Source organism: Orcinus orca, chromosome 10 (genome assembly GCF_937001465.1).
Source record: "Orcinus orca chromosome 10, mOrcOrc1.1, whole genome shotgun sequence".
Classification (NCBI taxonomy): Eukaryota; Metazoa; Chordata; class Mammalia; order Artiodactyla; family Delphinidae; genus Orcinus; species Orcinus orca.
Genome location: NC_064568.1, coordinates 3,558,090 through 3,578,499, shown reverse-complemented (window position 1 = coordinate 3,578,499; position 20,410 = coordinate 3,558,090). Strand labels below are relative to the sequence as shown.

Genomic DNA, 20,410 nt, shown 5'->3' with positions numbered 1-20,410 from the left:
AATGTCTGAGGGAATCTGTGAAGTAATAATGGAGAGAATGGTGAACTAATGGCTGAGAGAATGGAAGTATTGATAGCTGACAGAAAGGTTGTATTAGGACTGAAGGATTGCATGAATTAATGGCATGAGGAAATGGGTGTATTAATGGCTGAGGGAATGGGTGAAATAATGGCTGAGGGAATGGGTAAATTAATGGATGTTGGGGATGTGTGTATTAATGATTGCGGGAACAGGTGTTTCAAAGGCTGAGGGAATGGTTGAATACTGGCTAAAGGGAAGGGAGAATCAGTGGCTAAGGGAATGAGTGACTTGACAGCTGAAGGGATTGGTGATTTAAATGCAGATGGAATGGGTGTATTAATGACTGAGGGATTAGCTGAATTACTGGCTGAGGATATGGGTGAACTAATCAGTGACTGAATGGGTATATTAGGCTTAAAAGTATTGGTGTATAAATGACTGAGGGAATGGGTGAAATAATGGCTGAGGGAATAGGTGAGTTAATGACTGAGGAAATGGGTAAATTAATGGATGGGAGGATGTGTGTATTAATGGTTGCGGTAACTGGTGTTTCAAAGGCTGAGGGAATGGTTGAGTAATGGCTAAAGGAAAGGGGCAATCTGGCTGAGGCAATGACTGTAATGACAGCTGAAGGAATTGGTGATTTAAATGTGGATGGAATGGGTGTATTAATGGCTGAGGGAATGATTGAATAATAGCTGAGGCAAAGGGTGAAATAATCGCTGAATTAACAGATGAAGTAATGGCATGAGGGAATGGATGTGTTAATGGCTGAAGGAATGGGTGAACTAATCGCTGAGGGGATGGATGTATTAGACCTGTGGGAATTGGTGTATAAATGGCTGAAGGTATAGGTGAATTAATGGCGGAAAGAGACTTGGTGAATTCATGGCTGAAGGGAAGGGTGAATGAAAAGCTAAGGGATTGCCTGAATTCATGGCTGAGGGATGGGTGAGTTAACAGATGAAATAATGTGTGTTTTAATGGTTGAGGAAATTGGTGTATTGAAGGCTGGGGGGAATGGCTGAAGTAATGGCTGAGGTTGGGTGAAGTAATTGCTGAGGAAATGGGTGTATTAGGAAAGAAAGAATTGGTGTATTATTGGCTGATGGAATGGGTGAATTAATGGCTGAGGGATTGCCTGAATTAATGGCTAAGGAAATGGATAAGTAATGGATGGGGGAGTGTGGTATTAATGGTTGAGGGAATTGGTATATCAAATGCTTTGTGAATGACCGAAATAATGCTGAGGGATTGGCTGAATTAATGGCTGAAAGAATGGCTGAAGGAATGGTTGAAATAATAACTGAAGGAATGGGTGAACTCACGGCATTAGGTTGGGGTAAAATAATGGCTGAGCTAATGAGTGAACTAATCGCTGAAGGGATGGGTGTATTAATGGCTGAGAGAATGGGGGAAAGGCTGAAGAAATAGTATAATTAATGGCCGAGAGAATGTCTCAGACATTGGCTGAATTAGTGGGTGACAGAATGGGTGAATTAATAATTGAGAGAATGGGTGCACTAGTCGCCTAGAAAATGGGTGTATTACAATTTGAGGGGATGGGTGAACTAATTTTTTAGGAAGTGGGTGAATGTGGCTGATGGACTGGGTGAACTAATGGCTGAGGTAATAGGTGAATTAATGCCAGAAGGACTGGGTGCCTTAGTGGCTTAGAGAATGACTGAACTAACGGCAGAAAGAATGGGTGAATTAGGACTTCGCTGGTGGCGCAGTGGTTAAGAATCCGCCTGCCAGTGTGGGACACGTGGGTTCGAGCCCTGGTCCGGGAAGATCCCACATGCCGCGGAGCTACGATGCCCATGCACCACAGCTGCTGAGCCTGCACTCTAGAGCCCAAACGCCACAACTACTGAGGCCTAAGCGCCACACCTACTGAGGCCCGTGCGCCTGGAGCCCGAGCTCCCCAACAAGAGGAACCACGGCGATGAGAAGCCCACTCACCACAACGAAGAGTGGCCCCCACTCGCCGCAACTACAGAAAGCCTGTGTGCAGCAACAAAGACACAAAGCAGCCAAAAATAAAACTAATTAATTAATTAGTTTTTAAAAATAGCCTGATAGAAAGTTGGTATTAGGGCTGAGGGTATTTGTTAATTAATTCCATGAGGAAATGGGTGTATTAACGGCTGAGGGAATTGATGAATAATGACTGAAGGAATGGGTGTATTATAGGTAAGGCAATAGGTGTATTAATGGCTGAGGGATAAAGTGAATTAATAGTTGAGTTAATGGGTGAATTATTGCCTGAGGGTATGGGAGAATTAATGGCTGAGGAAATGGATGAACTAAAGGCTGAGGGAATGGGTGAATTTTGGCTGAGGGAGTGGGTGAACTACTCCTAATAGAATTAGTGAATTAATGGCTGAAGGAATGGATAAATGAATAGCTGCAGAATAAGTGTATTAGTGGCTGAAAGAATGGGTGAAATAATGGAAGAGAAAATGGCTTACTTAATGGTGATGAGTATGGCTGAATTATTGGCTGAGGGAATGTCTGAATTAATGTCTGAAGGAACGAGTAAATTAATGTCTGAGAGAATGAGTAAAATAATGGATGGGATATATGTATTAATGGCTAAAGGAGTAGGTGATTTAATGACTCAGGTAATGGGTGAATTAATGGCTGAGGGGTGGGCTGAATTAATGTCTACGGGAAAGGGTGAATTAAAGGCAGAGGGAATGTGTGTATAGGGCTGAGGGAATGGGTAAATTAATAGCATGCAGAAATGGGTGTATTAATGGCTGAGGAAATGGGTGAATTAATGGCCGAGCTAATGACTATTAATGAGGGAATGGGTGAACAAATCACTGAGGGAATAGGTGTATTAATGACTAAGGAATGGGTGAATTAATGGCTGAGAGGAGTGGTGAATTAGGGCATGAGGAAATGTGTGTATTAATGGCCGAGGCAATAGATGCATTAATGACAGAGGGAATTGCTGTATTAATGGTATGAGGGGATGGGTATATTAATGGATGAAGAAATGGGTGTATCAATGGTTGAGAGAATGTGTGAATCAATTCCTGAGGGGATGGGTGTATTAGGCATAAGGAAATTGGTGTAAAAATGGCTGAGGTTCTAAGTGAATTAATGGCTGAGAGAATGGCTGAATTAATGAATTCGGGATTGGATAAATTATTGGCTGAGGGAATGTCTGAATTAATGTCTGCGGGAATGGGTAAATTAAGGGATGGAGGATGTGTGTATTAGTGGTTGTGGGAACTGGTGTTTCAAAGGCTGAGGGAGTGGTTGAGTAATGGTTAAAGGGAAGGGAGAATCAGTGGCTGATGGAATGAGTGAATTAACAGGTGAAGGAATTGGTGATGTAAATGCAGACGGAATGGGTGTATTAATGGCTGAGGGATTAGCTGAATTAATAGCTGAGGATATGGGTGAACTAATCAGTGACCGAATGGGTAGGTATATGAGGCATAAAAGTATTGGTGTATTAATGACTGAGGGAATGGTGTAATAATGGCAGAGGGATTGGCTGAATTAATGACTGAGGGAATGGGTGAATAAGTGACTGAGAGAACGGTTGCAATAGTGGCTGAAAAATTGGTATATTAGTGGTTGAGGGAATGGGTGAACTAATGTCAGGAAATGGGTGAATATGGCTGTCAGAATGGGTGCACTAATGGCTGAGAGAATGGGTGAATCAATCCCTGAGGAACTAGGTGCATTAGTGGCTTAGACAGTGAGTGAACTAATGGCAGAAAGAATGTGTGAATTAATGGCAGGGGTAATGGGTGAATTAATGACTTCCTCAAATGGTATATTGGTGGCTGAGAGAACCGGGTAAACTAATGGCTGAGAGATTGTATGTATTAATAGCTGACGAAAAGGCATTAGGACTGATGGATTGCATGAATTAATGGCATGAGGAAATGGGTATATTAATGGCTGAGAAATGAGTGATTTCATGACTGAGGGGATGTGTGAAGTAATGGCTGAGGAAATGAATGTGTTAATCGCTTAGGGAATGGATGAATTGATGGCTGAGGGAATGGGTGAATAAATGGCTGAGAGAATGGCTGCATAGTGGCTGAAAAATTGGTGTATTAGTGGTTAAGGGATGGGTGAACTAATGCCTTAGGAAATGGGTGAATATGGCTGTCAGAATGGGTGAACTAATGGCTGAGGGAATAGATGAATTAATGCCTGAGGAACTGGGTGCATTAGTGGTTTGGACAATAAGTAAACTAATGGCAGAAAGAATGGGTGAATTAATGGCAGAAGTAGTGGGTGAATTAATGACTTCAGGAAATGGTGTATTGATGGCTGAGAGAATGGGAGAACTAATGGCTGGGAGAATGGATGTATTAATAGCTGACGAAAAGTTTGTATTAGGATTGACAGCTTGTGTGAATTAATGACATGAGGAAATGGGTATATTAATGGCTGAGAGAATGGGTGAATTCATGGCTGAGGGAATGTGTGAAGTAATGGCTGAGGGAATGAGTGTATTAATGACTGAGGGAATAGGTGAGTTAATGACTGAGGGAATGGGTGAATTAATGGCTTAAGCGTTGGCTGGATAAATGGCTGAGAGAATACCACAATTAATGGCTGAGGGTAAGAGTGAATTAATGGATGTGGGCATTGTGTGTATTAATGCCTGAAGGTACTGGTGTATCAAAGTCTGAAGGAATGGTTGAATAAGTGGCTGAGGAAATAGTTGAATAACAGCCGAAAATGGGTAAATTAATGACTTATGGAATGGGTGAATTAGTGGCTTAGGGAATGGGTGAATTAATGGCTGAGGGAATGAGTGAAATAAGGACTGAATGGATGAATTAAAGGCTAAGGGAATGTGGGTATTATGGCTGAAGAAATGGGTAAATTAATGGCCTGAAGAAATGGGTGTATTTGTAGGTGAGGGAATGGATGAATTAATGGTGAAGGAATGTGTGTAGTAAGGGCTGAGGCAATGGATAAACTAATGGCTCAGGGAATCTGTGAATTAATGATTGAGGGAATGGTGAACCAATGGCTTAAGGATTGGGTTTATTAATGACATGAGGGAATGGGAGTATTAATGTCATGAGGGAATGGGTGAACTAATCACTAAAGGAATGGGTTTATTAAGCCTGAGGGAATTGGTGTATTAATGGCTGATGGAATAGGTGAATTAATGGCTAAGGGAATGAGTGTATTAATGGCTGAGGTAATAGGTGAGTTAATGATGCAGGGAAAGAGTGAATCAATGGCTGAGGGACTGGCTGAATTAATGGCTAAGGGAAAGGGTGAATTAATGGCTGAGAGGATGGGTGTATTAATGGCATGAGGCAATGGGTATATTAATGTGTGATGGAATGGATGAATTAATGGAGAGGGAATGAGTGAATTAAAGGGTGAGGGAATGTGTGTATAGGGCTGAGGGAATAGGTAAATTAATGGCATGAGGAAATGTGTGTATTAATGACTGAGGGAATAGACGATTTAATGCCTGAGGGTATGGGTGTATTAATGGCATGAGGGATAGGTGTATTAATTGATGAAGGAATGGGTGTATCAATGGCTGATGGAATGGGGGAATTGCTGAGGGAATAGGTGTATTAGTGGCTGAGGGAATGGGTGAATTAATGGCTGAGAGGACTGGCGAATTAATGGCATGAGGAAATGTGTAATGGCTGAGGAATAGATGAATTAATGACTGAGGGAATGAGTGTATTAATGGCATGAGGGAATGGGTATATTAATGGATGAAGGAAAGGGTGTATTAATGGCTGAGAGAATGTGTGAAATAATCATGAGGGGATGTGTGTATTAGGCATGAGATATCGGTGTAAAAATAGCTGAGGGTATAGGTGAATTAATGATTGAGGGTATAAGTGGATTAGTGGCTGTGGGAATGGCTGAATTAATGGATTCAGGACTGGCTGAATTATTGGCTTCTGGGAGTGTCTGAATTAATATCTGAGGGAATGGGTAAATTAATGGTTGGGGGGGATATGTGTATTAACAGTTGTGGGAACTGGTGTTTCAAAGGCTGAGGGAATGGTTGAGTAATGGTTAAAGGGAAGGGAGAATCAGTGGCTGAGGGAATGAGTATAATGATAGCTAAAGGAATTGGTGATTTAAATTCGGATGGAATGGGTGTATTAATGGCTGAGGGAATGGTTGAATAAATAGCTGAAGAAATGGGTGAAATAATCACTGAATTAACAGGTGAAGTAATGGCATGAGGGAATGGGTGTATTAATGGCTGTGGGAAGGGGTGAATTAATGGCTGAGGGAATGGATGTATTAGACCTGTGGGAATTGGTTTATTAATGGCTGAAGGTATAGGTGAGTTAATGGCTTAGGAAATGGGTGAATTATTGGCTGAGGGAATATGTGAAGTAATGGATGAAGTAATGTATTAACTAATGGCGGAGGGAATGAGTATATAATGGCTGAGGAAATAGGTGAGGGAATGGTGAATTAATGGCTGAGGGGTTGGCTGAATTAATGGCTGAGTGAAAGGGTGAATTAGTGAATCCAGGCATGGGTGAATTAATGGATGTGGGAATGTGTGTATTAATAGCTGAGGGAATTGGTGTATCAAAGGCTGAGGGAAAGCTGAATTAGGGGCTGAGGGAATAGTTGAAGTAATGGCTGAAGGCATGGGTGAGTTAGTGGATGAGGGAATGGGTGAATTAGTGGTCGACTGAATAGTTGAATTAATTACTGAGGGAATGCATGTATCAGTGGTTGAGGGATTAAGTGATCAATGGCTGATTGATCAATGATACACCCATACCATTGATCATCACTGATCAATGGCATGGGTGTATCAATGTCATGAGGGAATGGGTGTATTAATGGCTGAGGGAATGGCTGAATTAATGGCTGTGGGAAGGGATCAATTAATGTTGAGGGAATGGGTGATTTAATGGCTATGGGAATGGAGGTATTAGTGGCTGAGAAAGTGCTTGAATTAATGGCTGAGGGAATGGGTGAACTAATCACTAACAGGATGGGTGTATTAGGCCCGGGCAAATTAGTATATTAATGGCTGTGGGTTTAGGTGAATTAATGACTCAAGAAATGGGTGAATTAATGGCGGAGGGACTGGATGAATTCGTGTGTGAGGGAATGCCTGAATTAACAGCTGAGGGAATGGGTGAATTAATAGATACGGGAGTGCGCGAATTAAACCAGATGGAGAAATGTGTGTATTAATGGCTGAGGGAATTGGTGTATGGCAGGCTGAAGGAATGACTGAGTTAATGGCTGAGAATATGGTTGAATTAATGGCTGAGAGATGGGTGCATTAGAGGCCTAGTAAATGGTTCTATGGTGGTTGAGGGAATGGGTGACTAATGGCTGAGGGAATGGATGAATTAATACCTGAAGGACTAGGTGAATTAGTAGATTAGAGAATGAGTGAACTAATGGTGGAAAGAATGGGTTAATTAATGGAGGAGGGAATAGGTGTACTAATGAGAGAGAGAATGGGTGTGTAATGGCTGAGAGAATGTGTAAACTGATGATGAGGGAATGGGTGAATTAATGGCTGAGAGGAGTGGTGAATTAGTGGTTGAGGGAGTGGGTGAACAAATCGCTGAGGAGGTGGGTGTATTAGGCGTAGAGGAAATTAGTGTAAAAATGGCTGAAGGTATAGGTGTATCAATGTTTGAGGGTATAAGTGAATTATGGCTGAGGGAATGGGTAAATTAATGCAAGGGGGAATGTATGTATTAATGGTTGCAGCAACTGGTGTTTCAAAGGCTCAGGGAGGGCTTCCCTGGTGGCGCAGTGGTTGAGAGTCCGCCTGCCAATGCAGGGGACACGGGTTCGTGCCCCGGTCCAGGAAGATCCCACATGCCGCGGAGCGGCTGGGCCCGTGAGCCATGGCCGCTGAGCCTGCGCGTCCGGAGCCTGTGCAGCGGGAGAGGCCACAACAGTGAGAGGCCCGCGAACCGCAAAAAAAAAAAAAAAAAAAAAAAGCCTCAGGGAATGGCAGAATTAATGGCTGAGGGAATGGTTGAGTAATGGCTAAAAGAATGGGACAATCAGTGGCTGAGGGAATTGGTGATTTAAATGCGTAAGGAATGGGTGTATTAATGGACGAGGGAATGGCTGAATTAATGGCTGAGGGAATGGTTGAAGTAATAGCTGAGGGAATGTGTGAAAAAATCGCTGAATGAACGGGTGAACTATAATGGCATGAGGGAATGGGTGTTTTAATGGCCGTGGGAATGCGTGAGTTAATGACAGAGGAGTGGGTGAATTCATGGCTGAGGGATTGCCTGAATTAATGGCTTTGGGATGGGTGAATTAATGGATGGCGGAATGGGTGTATTAATGGGTGAGGGAATAGATGAATTAATGGCTGAGGCAATGGGTATTTCAATGGCATGAGGCAATGGATATATTAATGGGTGAAGGAATGGATGAATTAATGGCTTAGAGGTGTGGTGAATTAATGGACAGGGAATGGATGATTTAAAGGCTGAGGGAATGTGTGTATTAGGGCTGAGGGAATGGGTAAATTAGTGGCATGAAGAAATGGGTACATTAGTCACTGAGGGAATGGGTGTATTAGCTGAAGGAAAGGATGAATTAATGGCTGAAGAATGGGTGTATTAAGGGCTGAGGGAATGTGCGGTTTAACGGCTGAGGCAATGGGTGAATTAATGGCTGAGGAAATGCATGTATTAGTTTTTGAGGGAATAAATGAACGATGGCCGAGCAATAGGTGTATCAATGTCATGAGGGAATGGGTGAACTAATGGCTGACGGAATGGGTGAATTAATGGCATAATGGCTGAAGGAATGGGTGAATTAATGCCTGACTGGATGAATTAAAGGTTGACGATGTGGGTGTATTAATGCCATGAAGGAAAGGGTGAACTAATGGATGAAGGAATGGGTGTATTAATGGCTGAGGGGATGGGTTTTTCCTGGCTAAGGGAATGGGTGAACTAATGGCAAAGGGAATGGATGAACTATGGCTGAGGGAATGGGTTTTTCATGGCTGAGGGGATGGGTTTTTCATGGCTAAGGGAATGGGTGAACTAATGGCAAAGGGAATGGGTGAACTATGGCTGAGGGAATGGGTTTTTCATGGCTGAGGGGATGGGTTTTTCATGGCTAAGGGAATGGGTGAACTAATGGCAAAGGGAATGGGTGAACTATGGCTGAGGGAATGGGTTTAATTTCCTGAATGAATGGGTGAACTAATGACTGAGGGAATAGGTGTGTTAATACTTGAGGGAATGGCTGAATTAATGCCTGAGGGAATGTTTGAAATAATGACTGAGGGAATGGCTCAATCAGTAGCTTAGGGAAAAGGTGAATCAATGGCTGTTGGAATGGCTGAATTAATGGCTGAGGGAACGGGTGTTTTAATAACAAAGGAAAGGTTAACCAATGGCTGACGGAATAGGTGAATTAATGACTAAGGGAATGGGTGAATTAATGGCTTAGGGATATAGTGACTCAATGTTGGTGACATGGGTGAATTAATGGCTGAGGGAATGTGTGTAATAATGGGTGAATTAATGACATGAGGAAATGGATGTATTAATGGCATGAGCTAATGGATATATTAAAGGAAGAGGGAATGGCTATATTAATGCCTGAGCCAATGTTTTAAATATGGCTGAGGGAATGGGTGAATTAATGCCTAAGGGAATGGGTGCATTAATGGCAGAGGGAATGGGTCTATTAATGGCATGAATGAATGGGTGAACTAATGGCTGACAGTTGGATATAACAATTTCATGAGGGAATAGGTGAGTTAATGGCTGAGGGAATAGGTGAGTTAATGGCTGAGGGAATGGCTGAATTAATGGCTGGCGGAATGGCTGAATTAATGGCTGAGGTAATGGTGTTTTAGTGGTGGAGTAAATGGAATCATTAATGGCTGGGGAAATGGGTATATTGGTGGCTGTGGGAATGAGTGAATTAATGGCTGAGGGAAGGGGTGAATTAATGGGTGTATTAATGGCTGAGGGAATAGATGAATTGATGGCTTAGGGAATCATTAATAGCATGGGGGAATTGGTGACCCATTAGGGAATGGTTCATTAATGGCACGAGAGAATGGGTGAACTAATGGCTGAGGCAATGGATGTATTGGGATGAGGAACTTGGTGTATTAATGGCTGAGGGAATAGGTGAATTAATCGTTTAGGGAACAGGTTAAAAAGCTCAGAAATAAACCCACGCACCTATGGTCAATTATCTACAACAAAAGAGGCAAGACTATAAAATGGAGGAAAGACAATCTCTTCAATAAATGGTGCTGGAAACACTGGACTGCTACATGTGCAAAAATGGAATTAGAACATTCTTTAACACCACACACAAGAATAACTCAAAATGGATTAAAGACCTAAATGTAAGACCAGATACCATAAAACTCTTCGAGGAAAACATAGGTGGAACACTCTGACATAAATTGCAGCAATATCTTTTTCGATCCATCTCCCAGAGTAATGGAAGTAAAAACAAAAACAAATGGGACTACTTAAACTGAAAAGCTTTTGCACAGCAAAGGAAACCATAAACAGAACAAAAAGACAATCCAGAGAATGGGAGAAAATATTTGCTAACGATGCGACTGACAAAGGATTAATCTCTAAAATTTACAAACAGCTCATGTAGCTCAATATCAAAAAAACAAGCAACCCAATCAAAAAATGGGCGGAAGACCTAAAGAGACATTTCTCCAAAGAAGACATACAGATGGCCAACAGGCACATGAAAAGATGCTCGAGGTCGCTAATTATTAGAGAAATGCAAATCAAAACTACAATGAGGTATCACCTCAGACCAGTCAGAATGGCCATCACCAAAATATCTGCAAACAGTAAATGGTGGAGAGGGTGTGGAGAAAAGGGAACACTGCTACACTGTTGGTGGGAATGTAAATTGGTGCAGCCACTATGGAGAACAGTATGGAGGTTCCTTAAAAAAACTAAAAATAGGGCTTCCCTGGTGGCGCAGTGGTTGAGAGTACGCCTGACGATGTAGGGGATATGGGTTCGCGCCCCGGTCAGGGAAGATCCCACATGCCGCGGAGCGGCTAGGCCTGTGAGCCATGGCCGCTGAGCCTGCGCGTCCGGAGCCTGTGCTCCGCAACGGGAGAGGCCACAACAGTGAGAGGCCCGCGTACCGCAAAAAAAAAAAAAAAAAAAAAAAAAACCCTAAAAATAGAGCTACCATATGATCCAGCAATTCCACTCTTTGGCATACATCCAGTGAAAAACATGGTTCGAAAGGATACATACACCCCAGTGTTCATTGTAGCACTGTTAATAATAGCCAAGACATGGAAGCAACCTAAATGTCCATCAGCAGAAGAATGGTTAAAGAAGATGTACATATATACAATGGAATATTTCTTAGCTATTAAAAAGAATGACATAAAGCCACTTGCAGCACCATGGATGGACCTGGAGAATATTATACTAAGTGAAGTAAGTCAGGCAGAGAAAAACAAATATCATATGATATTGCTTATATGCAGAATACAAAAAAAGATACAAATAAACTTATTTACAAAACAGAAATGGACTGACAGACTTAAGAGAATGAAATTATGGTTACCAAGGGGGATGGTGGGCAGGAAGGGATAGATTGGGAGTTTGGGATTGACATGTACACACTGCTATATTTAAAATAAAGTGCCTTTCCGGGCTTCCCTGGTGGCACAGTGGCTAAGAATCCGCCTGCCAATTCAGGGGACACGGGTTCGAGCCCTGGTCCGGGAAGATCCCACATGCTGCAGAGCAACTAAGCCTGTGTGCCACAACTACTGAGCCTGAGCTCTAGAGCCCACGAGCCACAACTACTGAGTCTGCGTGCCACAACTACTGTAGCCCATGCGCCTGGAGTCTGTGCTCTGCAACAAGAGAAGCCGCTGCAGTGAGAAGCCCGTGCACTGCAACAAAGAGTAGCCCCCGCTCACCACAACTAGAAAAAGCCCACACGCAGCAGTGAAGACCCAATGCAGCCAAAAATAAATTAAATAAATTTTTAAAAAGTGCCTTTCCATGAAAAAAAATAGAAGTGAATATTAGATTATTTCTATTTGACAAGGGAATATTACTGTTGAGATTTTCAAAAGTGATGTGTTTGGAAATGTTCTTGTTTCTCCCAGTATATGTAATTGGTAGATATACCTATTTACTGCTCTGAAAGGCAAGCCATTCTGTCTGACCAGATATTTTCTAAGTTATTAGTGAAAATAAGACATATTTAGGTAGGGGCACTAATGAGGCTGTTAGGCAGGGCTGGACCCAGCAGTTTTCTTGTGTTACTCTGCTGATTTGTGTTTGTTTGGTTAGGTGTCTTCTCACTGCTGTTCCTGGCTCTGTATCCCAGGGGACAGTTGCTTTTTTGTCTCTGTAAGAGCAGGAACAATGGATATCAGTAGATATTCAATGCAGCTTTGATAAATCTGATCCTTAGAAACTTTAAAAACAAAAAAACTCAATTTTACCCCAAAAATGACATAACTTGACATTTTCACCTAATGTAAGAGCTCCCAGATTACATATATTCTAGAAAGGCAAGAGTCTTCTATTTCAGAGCACAGAATCTAGAGCCAGATTGCTTGTAACTGCACCATTTACTAAGTTGTCACTGTGAACAACTTACCTCAGTGTTTCAGTTTCTTCATCTGCAAAATGAAGGTTAAAATAACACCTGTATCTAAAGTTGTTATGAGAGTTATGTGAGTTTAATAAAAGTAAAGTGCTTTGGAAAAAAATCATTGAGAGAATGGGTGTTTTAGTGGCTGAGGGAATGTGACTTAATGGCTGAGGGAAAGCCTGAAATAATGGCTGACAGAATGTTTGAAATACTGGCTGAGGGAATGAGTGAATTAATGGCTGGGGGAAAGGGTGAATTAATAGCTGAGGGAATCGATGAATTAAAAATGCTGAGTGAATGGGTGTATTAATGGCATGAAGGAAAGGGTGAACTAAAGGCTGAGGGAATGGTGAATTAATGGCGAGGAAATAGGTGAATTGTTGGCTGGGGGAATGGCTGAATAAAGGCCGAGGGAATGGGTGAAATGATGGCATGAGGCAATGTGTGTATTAATGACTGAGGGAATGGGTGAATTAATGGCTGGGGAATGGGTGAATTAATGGCTGGGGAATGGGTGAATTAATGGCTGAGGGAAGAGGTGAATTAATGGCTAGGAGAGGTGTGAATTAATGGCATGAGGAAATGGATGTATTAACGGCATGAGGGAATGGATATATTAAAGGAAAAGGGAATGGGTGTGTTAATGGCTGCAGGAGTAGGTGAATTAATGCCTGATTAAATGGGTGAATTAATGGCTGAAGTAACTGGTGAAATAATGGAGTGGATTAATTACGGCTGAGGGAATGGGTATGTTAATGGCAGAGGGAATGGTCTGTTAATGGCATGAATGAATGAATGGGTCAACTAATTGGTGAGGGAATGGGTGTTAATGTCGTGAGGGAGTTGTATTAATGGCTGAGGGAATTAGTGGCTGAGGGAAGAGGTGAATTAATTGCAGAGTGAATGACTGAATGAATGGCTGAGGGAATGGATGAACTATGACTGAGGGAATGGGACTATTAATGGCATGAATGAATGTGTGAACTAATCCGCTGAGGGAATGGGTGTATTAATGCCATGAGGGAATTAGTGTATTATGCCTGGTTGATGGGTGAATTAATGGCTGACGAAATGAGTAAATTAATGGCTGGGGGAATGGGGGAATTAATGGGTGATGGAATGGGTGAATTGACGGCTGAGAGAATGGAGAATCAATAACTGAGGGAATGGATGAATTAATAGCTGAGGGAATTGGTGTATTAAATCCATGAAGGAATGGGTGAATTAATGGCTGTGGTAATGGGTATGATAGTGCCTTTGGGATTGGATGCGTTACTACCATGAGTGAATGGGTGAACTAAAGATTGAGGGAATGGGTGAATTAATGGCTTAGGGAACAGGTGTATTAGTTGCCGAGGGAATGGTTGTATTAATGGCCTGATGGAATGGGTGTATTGATGCCTGTAGGAATGGATGAATTAATGGCTGAGGGAAGGGGAGAATTAATGGCTATGCAATATGTGTATTAGAGCTGAGGGAAATGGGTGAATTAACAGTATGAGGAATTGGGTGTATTAATGGCTGAGGAAATAGGTGAATTAATGGGAGAGAGTGTGTGAAGTAATGGATGTGGAAATGTGTGTATTAATAGGTGAGTGAATGAGTGAATCAATGGCATGAGGGAATGAGTGTGTTAATAGCTGAGGGATTAGGTGATTTAATGGCTGAGGGAGTGCATGTATTAATGGCATGCGGGAATGGGTCAATTACTGGATGAGGGAATGGGTAAATTAATGGATGAGGGAATGGGTGTATTAATGGCTAATAAAATGGGTGAATTATTGGCTGAGGGAATGGGTGAATTAATGGCTAAGGGAATGGGTGTATTCATGGCATGAGGGAATGGGTATATTAATGGCTGAGGGAATGTGGGTATCCAACACATATTGTTGGATGAGGGAATCAGTGATTTAATGTAAGAGGAAATGGAGGCTTAATGGTGAAGAAATAGGTGAAGTAATGGCTGAGAAAATGTGTGTATTAAGGCTAAGGGAATGGGTGTATTAATGGCATGAAGGAAAGAGTGAACTATTGGCTGAGGGAATGGATTTGTTAGTGGCTTAGGAAATGAATGAATTAATGGGTGACGGAATGGGTGTATTATTGGCATAATGGAATGGGTGAACTAATAGCTCAGGCAATGGGTGTATTACTGGCAGAGGGATATAGGTGAATTAATGGCTGAGGGAATGGCTGAATTAAATCTGAGAGAATGGTTGAACTAATGGCTGAGGGAATGGGTGTATTAGTGGCCTAGGGAATTGGTGTATTAGTGGCTGCGTAAATCAGTGAATTAATGTCTGAGGGAGTGGGTGAATTAATGGATGAGTATGATGAGTGTAAGTGCATTAAAGCTTGGCGGGGCTCTGGGAGTGCCCATTCCTACGGCCTACCCCTGATGGGTGTCCCCCAGCCCTGATGCTTACCCCCCCTGCAGATGAACAGGAGACCACAGGTGCCATCAGCTACACGGTGGAGTTGAAACGCTACGGGGGCCCCCTGGGCATCACCATCTCAGGCACAGAGGAGCCTTTCGATCCCATTGTCATCTCAGGACTCACCAAGCGTGGCTTGGCTGAGAGGTGAGCCGGGGCTCTGTGGGGACACACAGGTGAGCCCAGGGACCCCATGGGGCAGGAGCTGGGCTTTGGGATCAGCCAAACTGGATCTTACCTTTGTTCCAACATCGATGGCCTGGGTGACCTGGGGCCTGTCCCATCCCTCTCTGCGCCTCAGTTCCTCAGATGCGGGCCAGCCCCTGGCAGACCTCCTGACTTCAGGTAACTGCTGGATAAATGTATGCTCATCCCTCTGCTCCCCCAAACCTGGAGATCACCCCATTTCTGGAAAGTCAGCATGTGAGTCTTTTTGGAGCACCTGCTATGTGCCTTCATAGTACAGGGGCCATGTCCCTCGTACCTGGGTCCCAGCGCAGCCTGTCACCTCTCTTGAGGCATTGGGGCAGGGGTCCCTGCTATCCTCTCCCCTAGAAAGTTTCTCTGAAATTGTGGCAGAAGGGAGAGATGTGAGAAGAAGGGTGTCCAGGCTGTCCAGTTTGGAGGGGGAAGCAGGTGGATCTGGGCCCAGAAGTGGAACTGGTCCCCACGAGGGTCACAGGGAGGCAACCCCAGTGTGGGTGAGACAGCCTTTCTCTGGACAGCTTTGCAGTGAGCTCCAGGCACTGAGAAGAGCTTTCTGTAAAAGGGAAGCCTCGCCCAGCCTGGCGGGCAGAATGGCCCCTTGGAGGAGGACACAGCACAAGGGGCGAAACCATGGTGGGGTGGTGCAGGCGGATGGGAGGGATTCTGGGGCTGAGGCGTCAACCTGTTGGCGTCTGTGCTCCTGGATCGCCCCCTGCTGGGTGTCCAGCAGACTGCAGAGGCCAGTGGGACCGGTTCTGACCTCAAATGTCTTCATCCACTCTGGCATTTTCTGAGTACCTACTGTGCGCCAGCCCTACAGGGCACAGTAGACAACCTATCTGCCTTTGCCTGGCCGATCCAGGTCAGCGCTGTCTAACTGAAGTATAATGTGAGCTACAAATTTATTTATAAACTTTTTAGCAGCCACATTAGAAAAGTAAAAAGAAATTTTTTAGATCTTAAATATGTACTTATTTCAACATGTAATCAATATAAAAATAATTAACAAAGTATTTTACATTCTTCTTTCGTATTATGTCTTCAGAATCTGGTGTGTATTTTACACCTCCAGCATGTCTCCGTTCAGGCCAGCCACAGTTCAGAAGCCCAGTAGCCACATGTGGCTGGTGGCCATCGTACTGGACGGCACAGCTCTGGCCTTCCCCCCAAATCCACCATATTCTGACTCAGTCACTCCCCTAGGCCCTCAGGGAGCTTGCTGGGCAATCCTGGGCGTGGAGGGGCTTGACCCTCCGTGAGCTCCCACCTGGGGGCAAAATCTACATTTAGAGTTTAAGACCCCCCACTCCAGTCCACTGCTTCCTTCTCCCCCACCCAGGTCAGGTGCATTCTCAGCACCTGCTGCAACCCCCCTCCCCACCCTCAGCCCTGGCTGCTTCTCAGAATTATCTTCCCTGGCCCTGCTCCCAGAGTTACAATTTCATTGGTCAGGGGGAGGGGCCAGGCATCTGCACTTTTTAAAAAGCTCCTTAGGTAATTCTAATAGTATCCAGGTAGAAAACCATTGGACTAGTACACTGCTACTGCTTGGCCTTTTCATCCCCCCCCCCCATAGCCCTCTCTGAAGTCAGCTGGACCCTGGGGCTTAGGCTTATTCTCTAGGTGGGGAAACAGACCCAAGGAGAGGGAAAGGCTACACATGGATTTCAGCTGGAGGGAAACGTGAATTCATTCCACCCATCCATCCTTCAATTATAATTTGATAAAATACGTATTATCACCCTTACTTTACAGATGAAAGAACTGAGACTCAGGGAAGTTAAAGAACTGGCCTAAGACCACATAGTAGTTGTCAGCTAGTATGTGGCATTCAAACCATCCTCAAAACTCATGCTGGACACTGGTTCCAGAACCTAACTTTTACACTTGAGCAGGAAAATCCCCTCCCAGATGCTAGACTTCATACTTCTGTTAATACAATCACACTTGCTTTCCCCCCCACCCAGGGTGGGTTTAACTGGGGTCAGCCAGGCTTGTGCTTTGGGGTTCCTGAGTTCCCCCAGGGCAGACCCCCACTTCAAGGCCCTGTCTAACTCCCATCCTCTACCCTGTGCCCCCTCTCCAGGACTGGCGCTATCCACGTTGGGGACCGTATCCTGGCCATCAACAGTGTTAGCCTCAAGGGCCGGCCACTGAGTGAGGCCATCCACCTCTTGCAGGTGGCTGGTGAGACCGTCACCCTGAAGATCAAGAAGCAGCTAGACCGTGAGCCTCACCCCACACCTGGGCGCCGTCCAGCCCATTTAGGAAGAGAGATCCCTCAGCCTCTGTGCCAGGCTTTGTGAGGCCCAACCTCACTGAATTGTTGCTCACCCCGTGGAGGTGGGAGGGTACCTGGGACAGTGGAGACAGAGGAGACAAGGCTCAGAGTGATGGGAGCGATGGGCCTGAGGTCATCCAGCCAGTGTGGGGCCCTCTGGGCCTGAAGCATGCTCTTCATCACCTCCTGCCTCTTGAGGTGCCTACTTGTTTTGCCTTGTGGCCGTCACTCATACATTCCTCAGTTTCCCCTGAATCTGTCTCCCATGCTTTGGTAGGGAGTGGATGGAGCCTGAGCTTTAAAGCCTTCCTTCTAACCTGGGCTCCACTGTTGCTCACCGTGTGACCTTGGGCATGCTGTGCAGCCTTTCTGAGCCTCAGTTTTCACATCTCTGAAACGGGTTTGCCTATTGGCGTGCCTCCCATCTCACCTGTCAGCTTGCCCAGCAGGAGGCTCAGGGAGCCCAGGGCCTGTGAGTTCCCAAACCAGGGCGAAGTGGGGAAACTGAGGCTGGTTGAGCACCTTTGTCTCCAAGGTCAGAAGCCAGTGGCAGTGACACCCGCTTTTCCTCCCAGGCCCCCTCCTACCCCGCAAATCGGGCAGCCTCAGCGAAGCCAGCGATGCGGATGAGGACCCGCCAGAGGCGCTGAAAGGCGGCCTGCTGGCAGCCCGATCCTCGTCCACTGTGCCCAGTGTGGACAGCGCAGTAGAGTCCTGGGGCAGCTTGGCCACTGAGGGTGGCTTTGGGGGCCCAGGTAACACCTCGGGCCCCTGGACAAGCACCGTGTTCTCCGTGGGCCCTTGTAGGGGCTGTTCCCTCAGCCTAACCCTTCTTGCTCCCCTTCTGCTGGCCCCATCCTTTAGGGGCACTTCCTGAAGGCAGACCTGATTGGGCCCCATTAGCCATTCTGAGGGCCGCTCACTCCTGAGAGTGTGGACTGCAGGCCTTCCTGGGCTTTGATCGGCACCCACAGCACTGCAGCTGCCCATTCAGATGCCCCCCACGAGGCCTGGGACCAAGTGGTCTTACTTCTGCCTCCTTCGTTCCCAGCCCGATGGCCAGCACACAGCAAGTGCTCGGTGTTGATTGCATCCCGTTGAAGGCGGGAAGGCAGAAAGCCCCCTCCCACCCCATCCTCTGAGACCCTCTTGGGTGGACACCCCCAGGGCGCCCCCAAGGACACAAGCTCCCCTGCCCATGCGTGTTGAGACCCATGGGTGCCCTTGGGGGGCATCTGAATCTGGTGGCTGGCCTTCTGGCCTCTGGGACCCAGAACCACAGGGACTCCCCAAGGCCCAGCTCAGGGAGTAGTGGAGTGAGGCCTCTAGGTAGCCTCAGGTGGCCCTTGGCCCTGGTCCTCACTCACTGGATATCTGCCCGATCTCAGTCTCAGCTTCTCCATCTCCAGAAGTGGGTCAGCATCTCTCAGCATCACCCCCTGGGGCAAGACCTTCAGAGCTGGCAGGGAGAAGGGGATGGTTAACACAGTGGACCTCCCTCTCAGGCAGGGATCGGCCAAGCCGAGCCCCGTGGAGCTGGGACAGGATCCTGGAGCCCCAGCATTAAGTCTGCTGTTGATCAGGAGATCAAGGGGGTTCTGGGGTAGGGGTCCGGGTGGCAGGGGTCCTCAGGGGACTCTGGGTAGTCAGACAGGCCCAGAGAGGGCAAAGACCTCTCCTGGGCCACCCAGCTAGAGATGGGGCAGGAAGGAGGGCAAGCTAAGGGCACAGAGAGGATATAGGCGCCCGCTCTGTCCACCTGCCAGGTTCCTACACTCCACAGGCTGCAGCCCGGGGCGTGACCCCCCAGGAGTGGCGGTGCAGCCGGCTGAGAAGCAGTCCCCCACCCACCGAGCCCCGGAGGACGAGCTACACCCCAGCCCCTGCCAACGAGAGCTTCCCCGAGGAGGAAGAGGAAGACGACTGGGGGCCACCAGCTAGGTCTGTGGTGGGGACTCCACGGGGGACACCGGCTCGCCCTCTTGGCCAGGACGGGCGCGGGGAGCCAGTCCCTGTGCCAAGGCGATGGGGGCGATGGGCAAGTCTTGTCTGGCCTCAGGAGGGCACCTCCTGGGAGAGGAGAGGAAGTGTGGAGCAGAGCCATCTCAGAAGGCTGAGGCGGGGGAAGGGCACGCTGGCTGGAGGGCACAGCAGGGGCAAAGGTGTGAGGCTGGAGAGGCAGCCTGGCCAGCCCTCCCCACACCTGGTGTTCAGCTGTTCCCAGACACTGAGGGCTCGGACCCACACCCTCCCGACTCGGCCCAGATGGTCATGGCCTCCTGCAGTGGCCCTCGGGTCATGGTTACGAGCGCCCGCCCTGGGCTGGGGACGTGGTGGTTTCTGTGGTGAATTCAGATGCTCCTGCGGGGAGCACACCCGGTGGAGAAATGCTGGTCCTCGTGCGGCCCCAGCCACCAGCTTCCCACGGCTCTGCTCTGGTCGGGCAGTTCCTTCTGCCTAGAATGCTGTCCCCTCCCCTCTCCTGGCCGATGCCTACTCATCCTTTAGACCTGCCTCTGGGAGGCTTCCCTGATCCTCCCTCCCTCTGCTGGTATCCACAGCTGCTCACGTGAGCCTCCTGGTGGCACTGGTGGTCTACCTGTTAATCACCTGGCTGTCGTGTCTTCTACTTGGCATCCCAAGCTCAGCCCGGCATCCAGTAGCTGCTCACACGTGCTCCCTGAGGGACCCTCAGATCCTTAAGAACAGGGCCTTCCCCTTATTCCCCTCCATAGCCCTGTGCCCAGGCTCAAAACGTTTGTAGAACTGACTTGAATGGAGCAGATGGCCTTCAGTCTCAGTCTTCTCATCTCTGAAACGGGAAGGGAAGGAGGCACCTAATTTGCGTCAC

General features: G+C 46.4%; 1 protein-coding gene across 5 annotated transcripts in view; it reads left to right on the top strand.

The window, feature by feature from the left end:
- Window positions 1-20,410, top strand: part of GRIP2 (glutamate receptor interacting protein 2) — a 138,507-nt gene that overhangs the window by 101,226 nt on the left and 16,871 nt on the right. For all 5 annotated transcript variants that reach the window (XM_049716019.1, XM_049716018.1, XM_049716016.1 and 2 more), the window contains exons 17-20: window positions 15,074-15,218; window positions 17,365-17,504; window positions 18,135-18,314; window positions 19,326-19,500. In XM_049716019.1, the coding sequence (XP_049571976.1) occupies window positions 15,074-15,218; window positions 17,365-17,504; window positions 18,135-18,314; window positions 19,326-19,500 (640 nt within the window). The remainder of the gene's footprint in view (window positions 1-15,073; window positions 15,219-17,364; window positions 17,505-18,134; window positions 18,315-19,325; window positions 19,501-20,410) is intronic.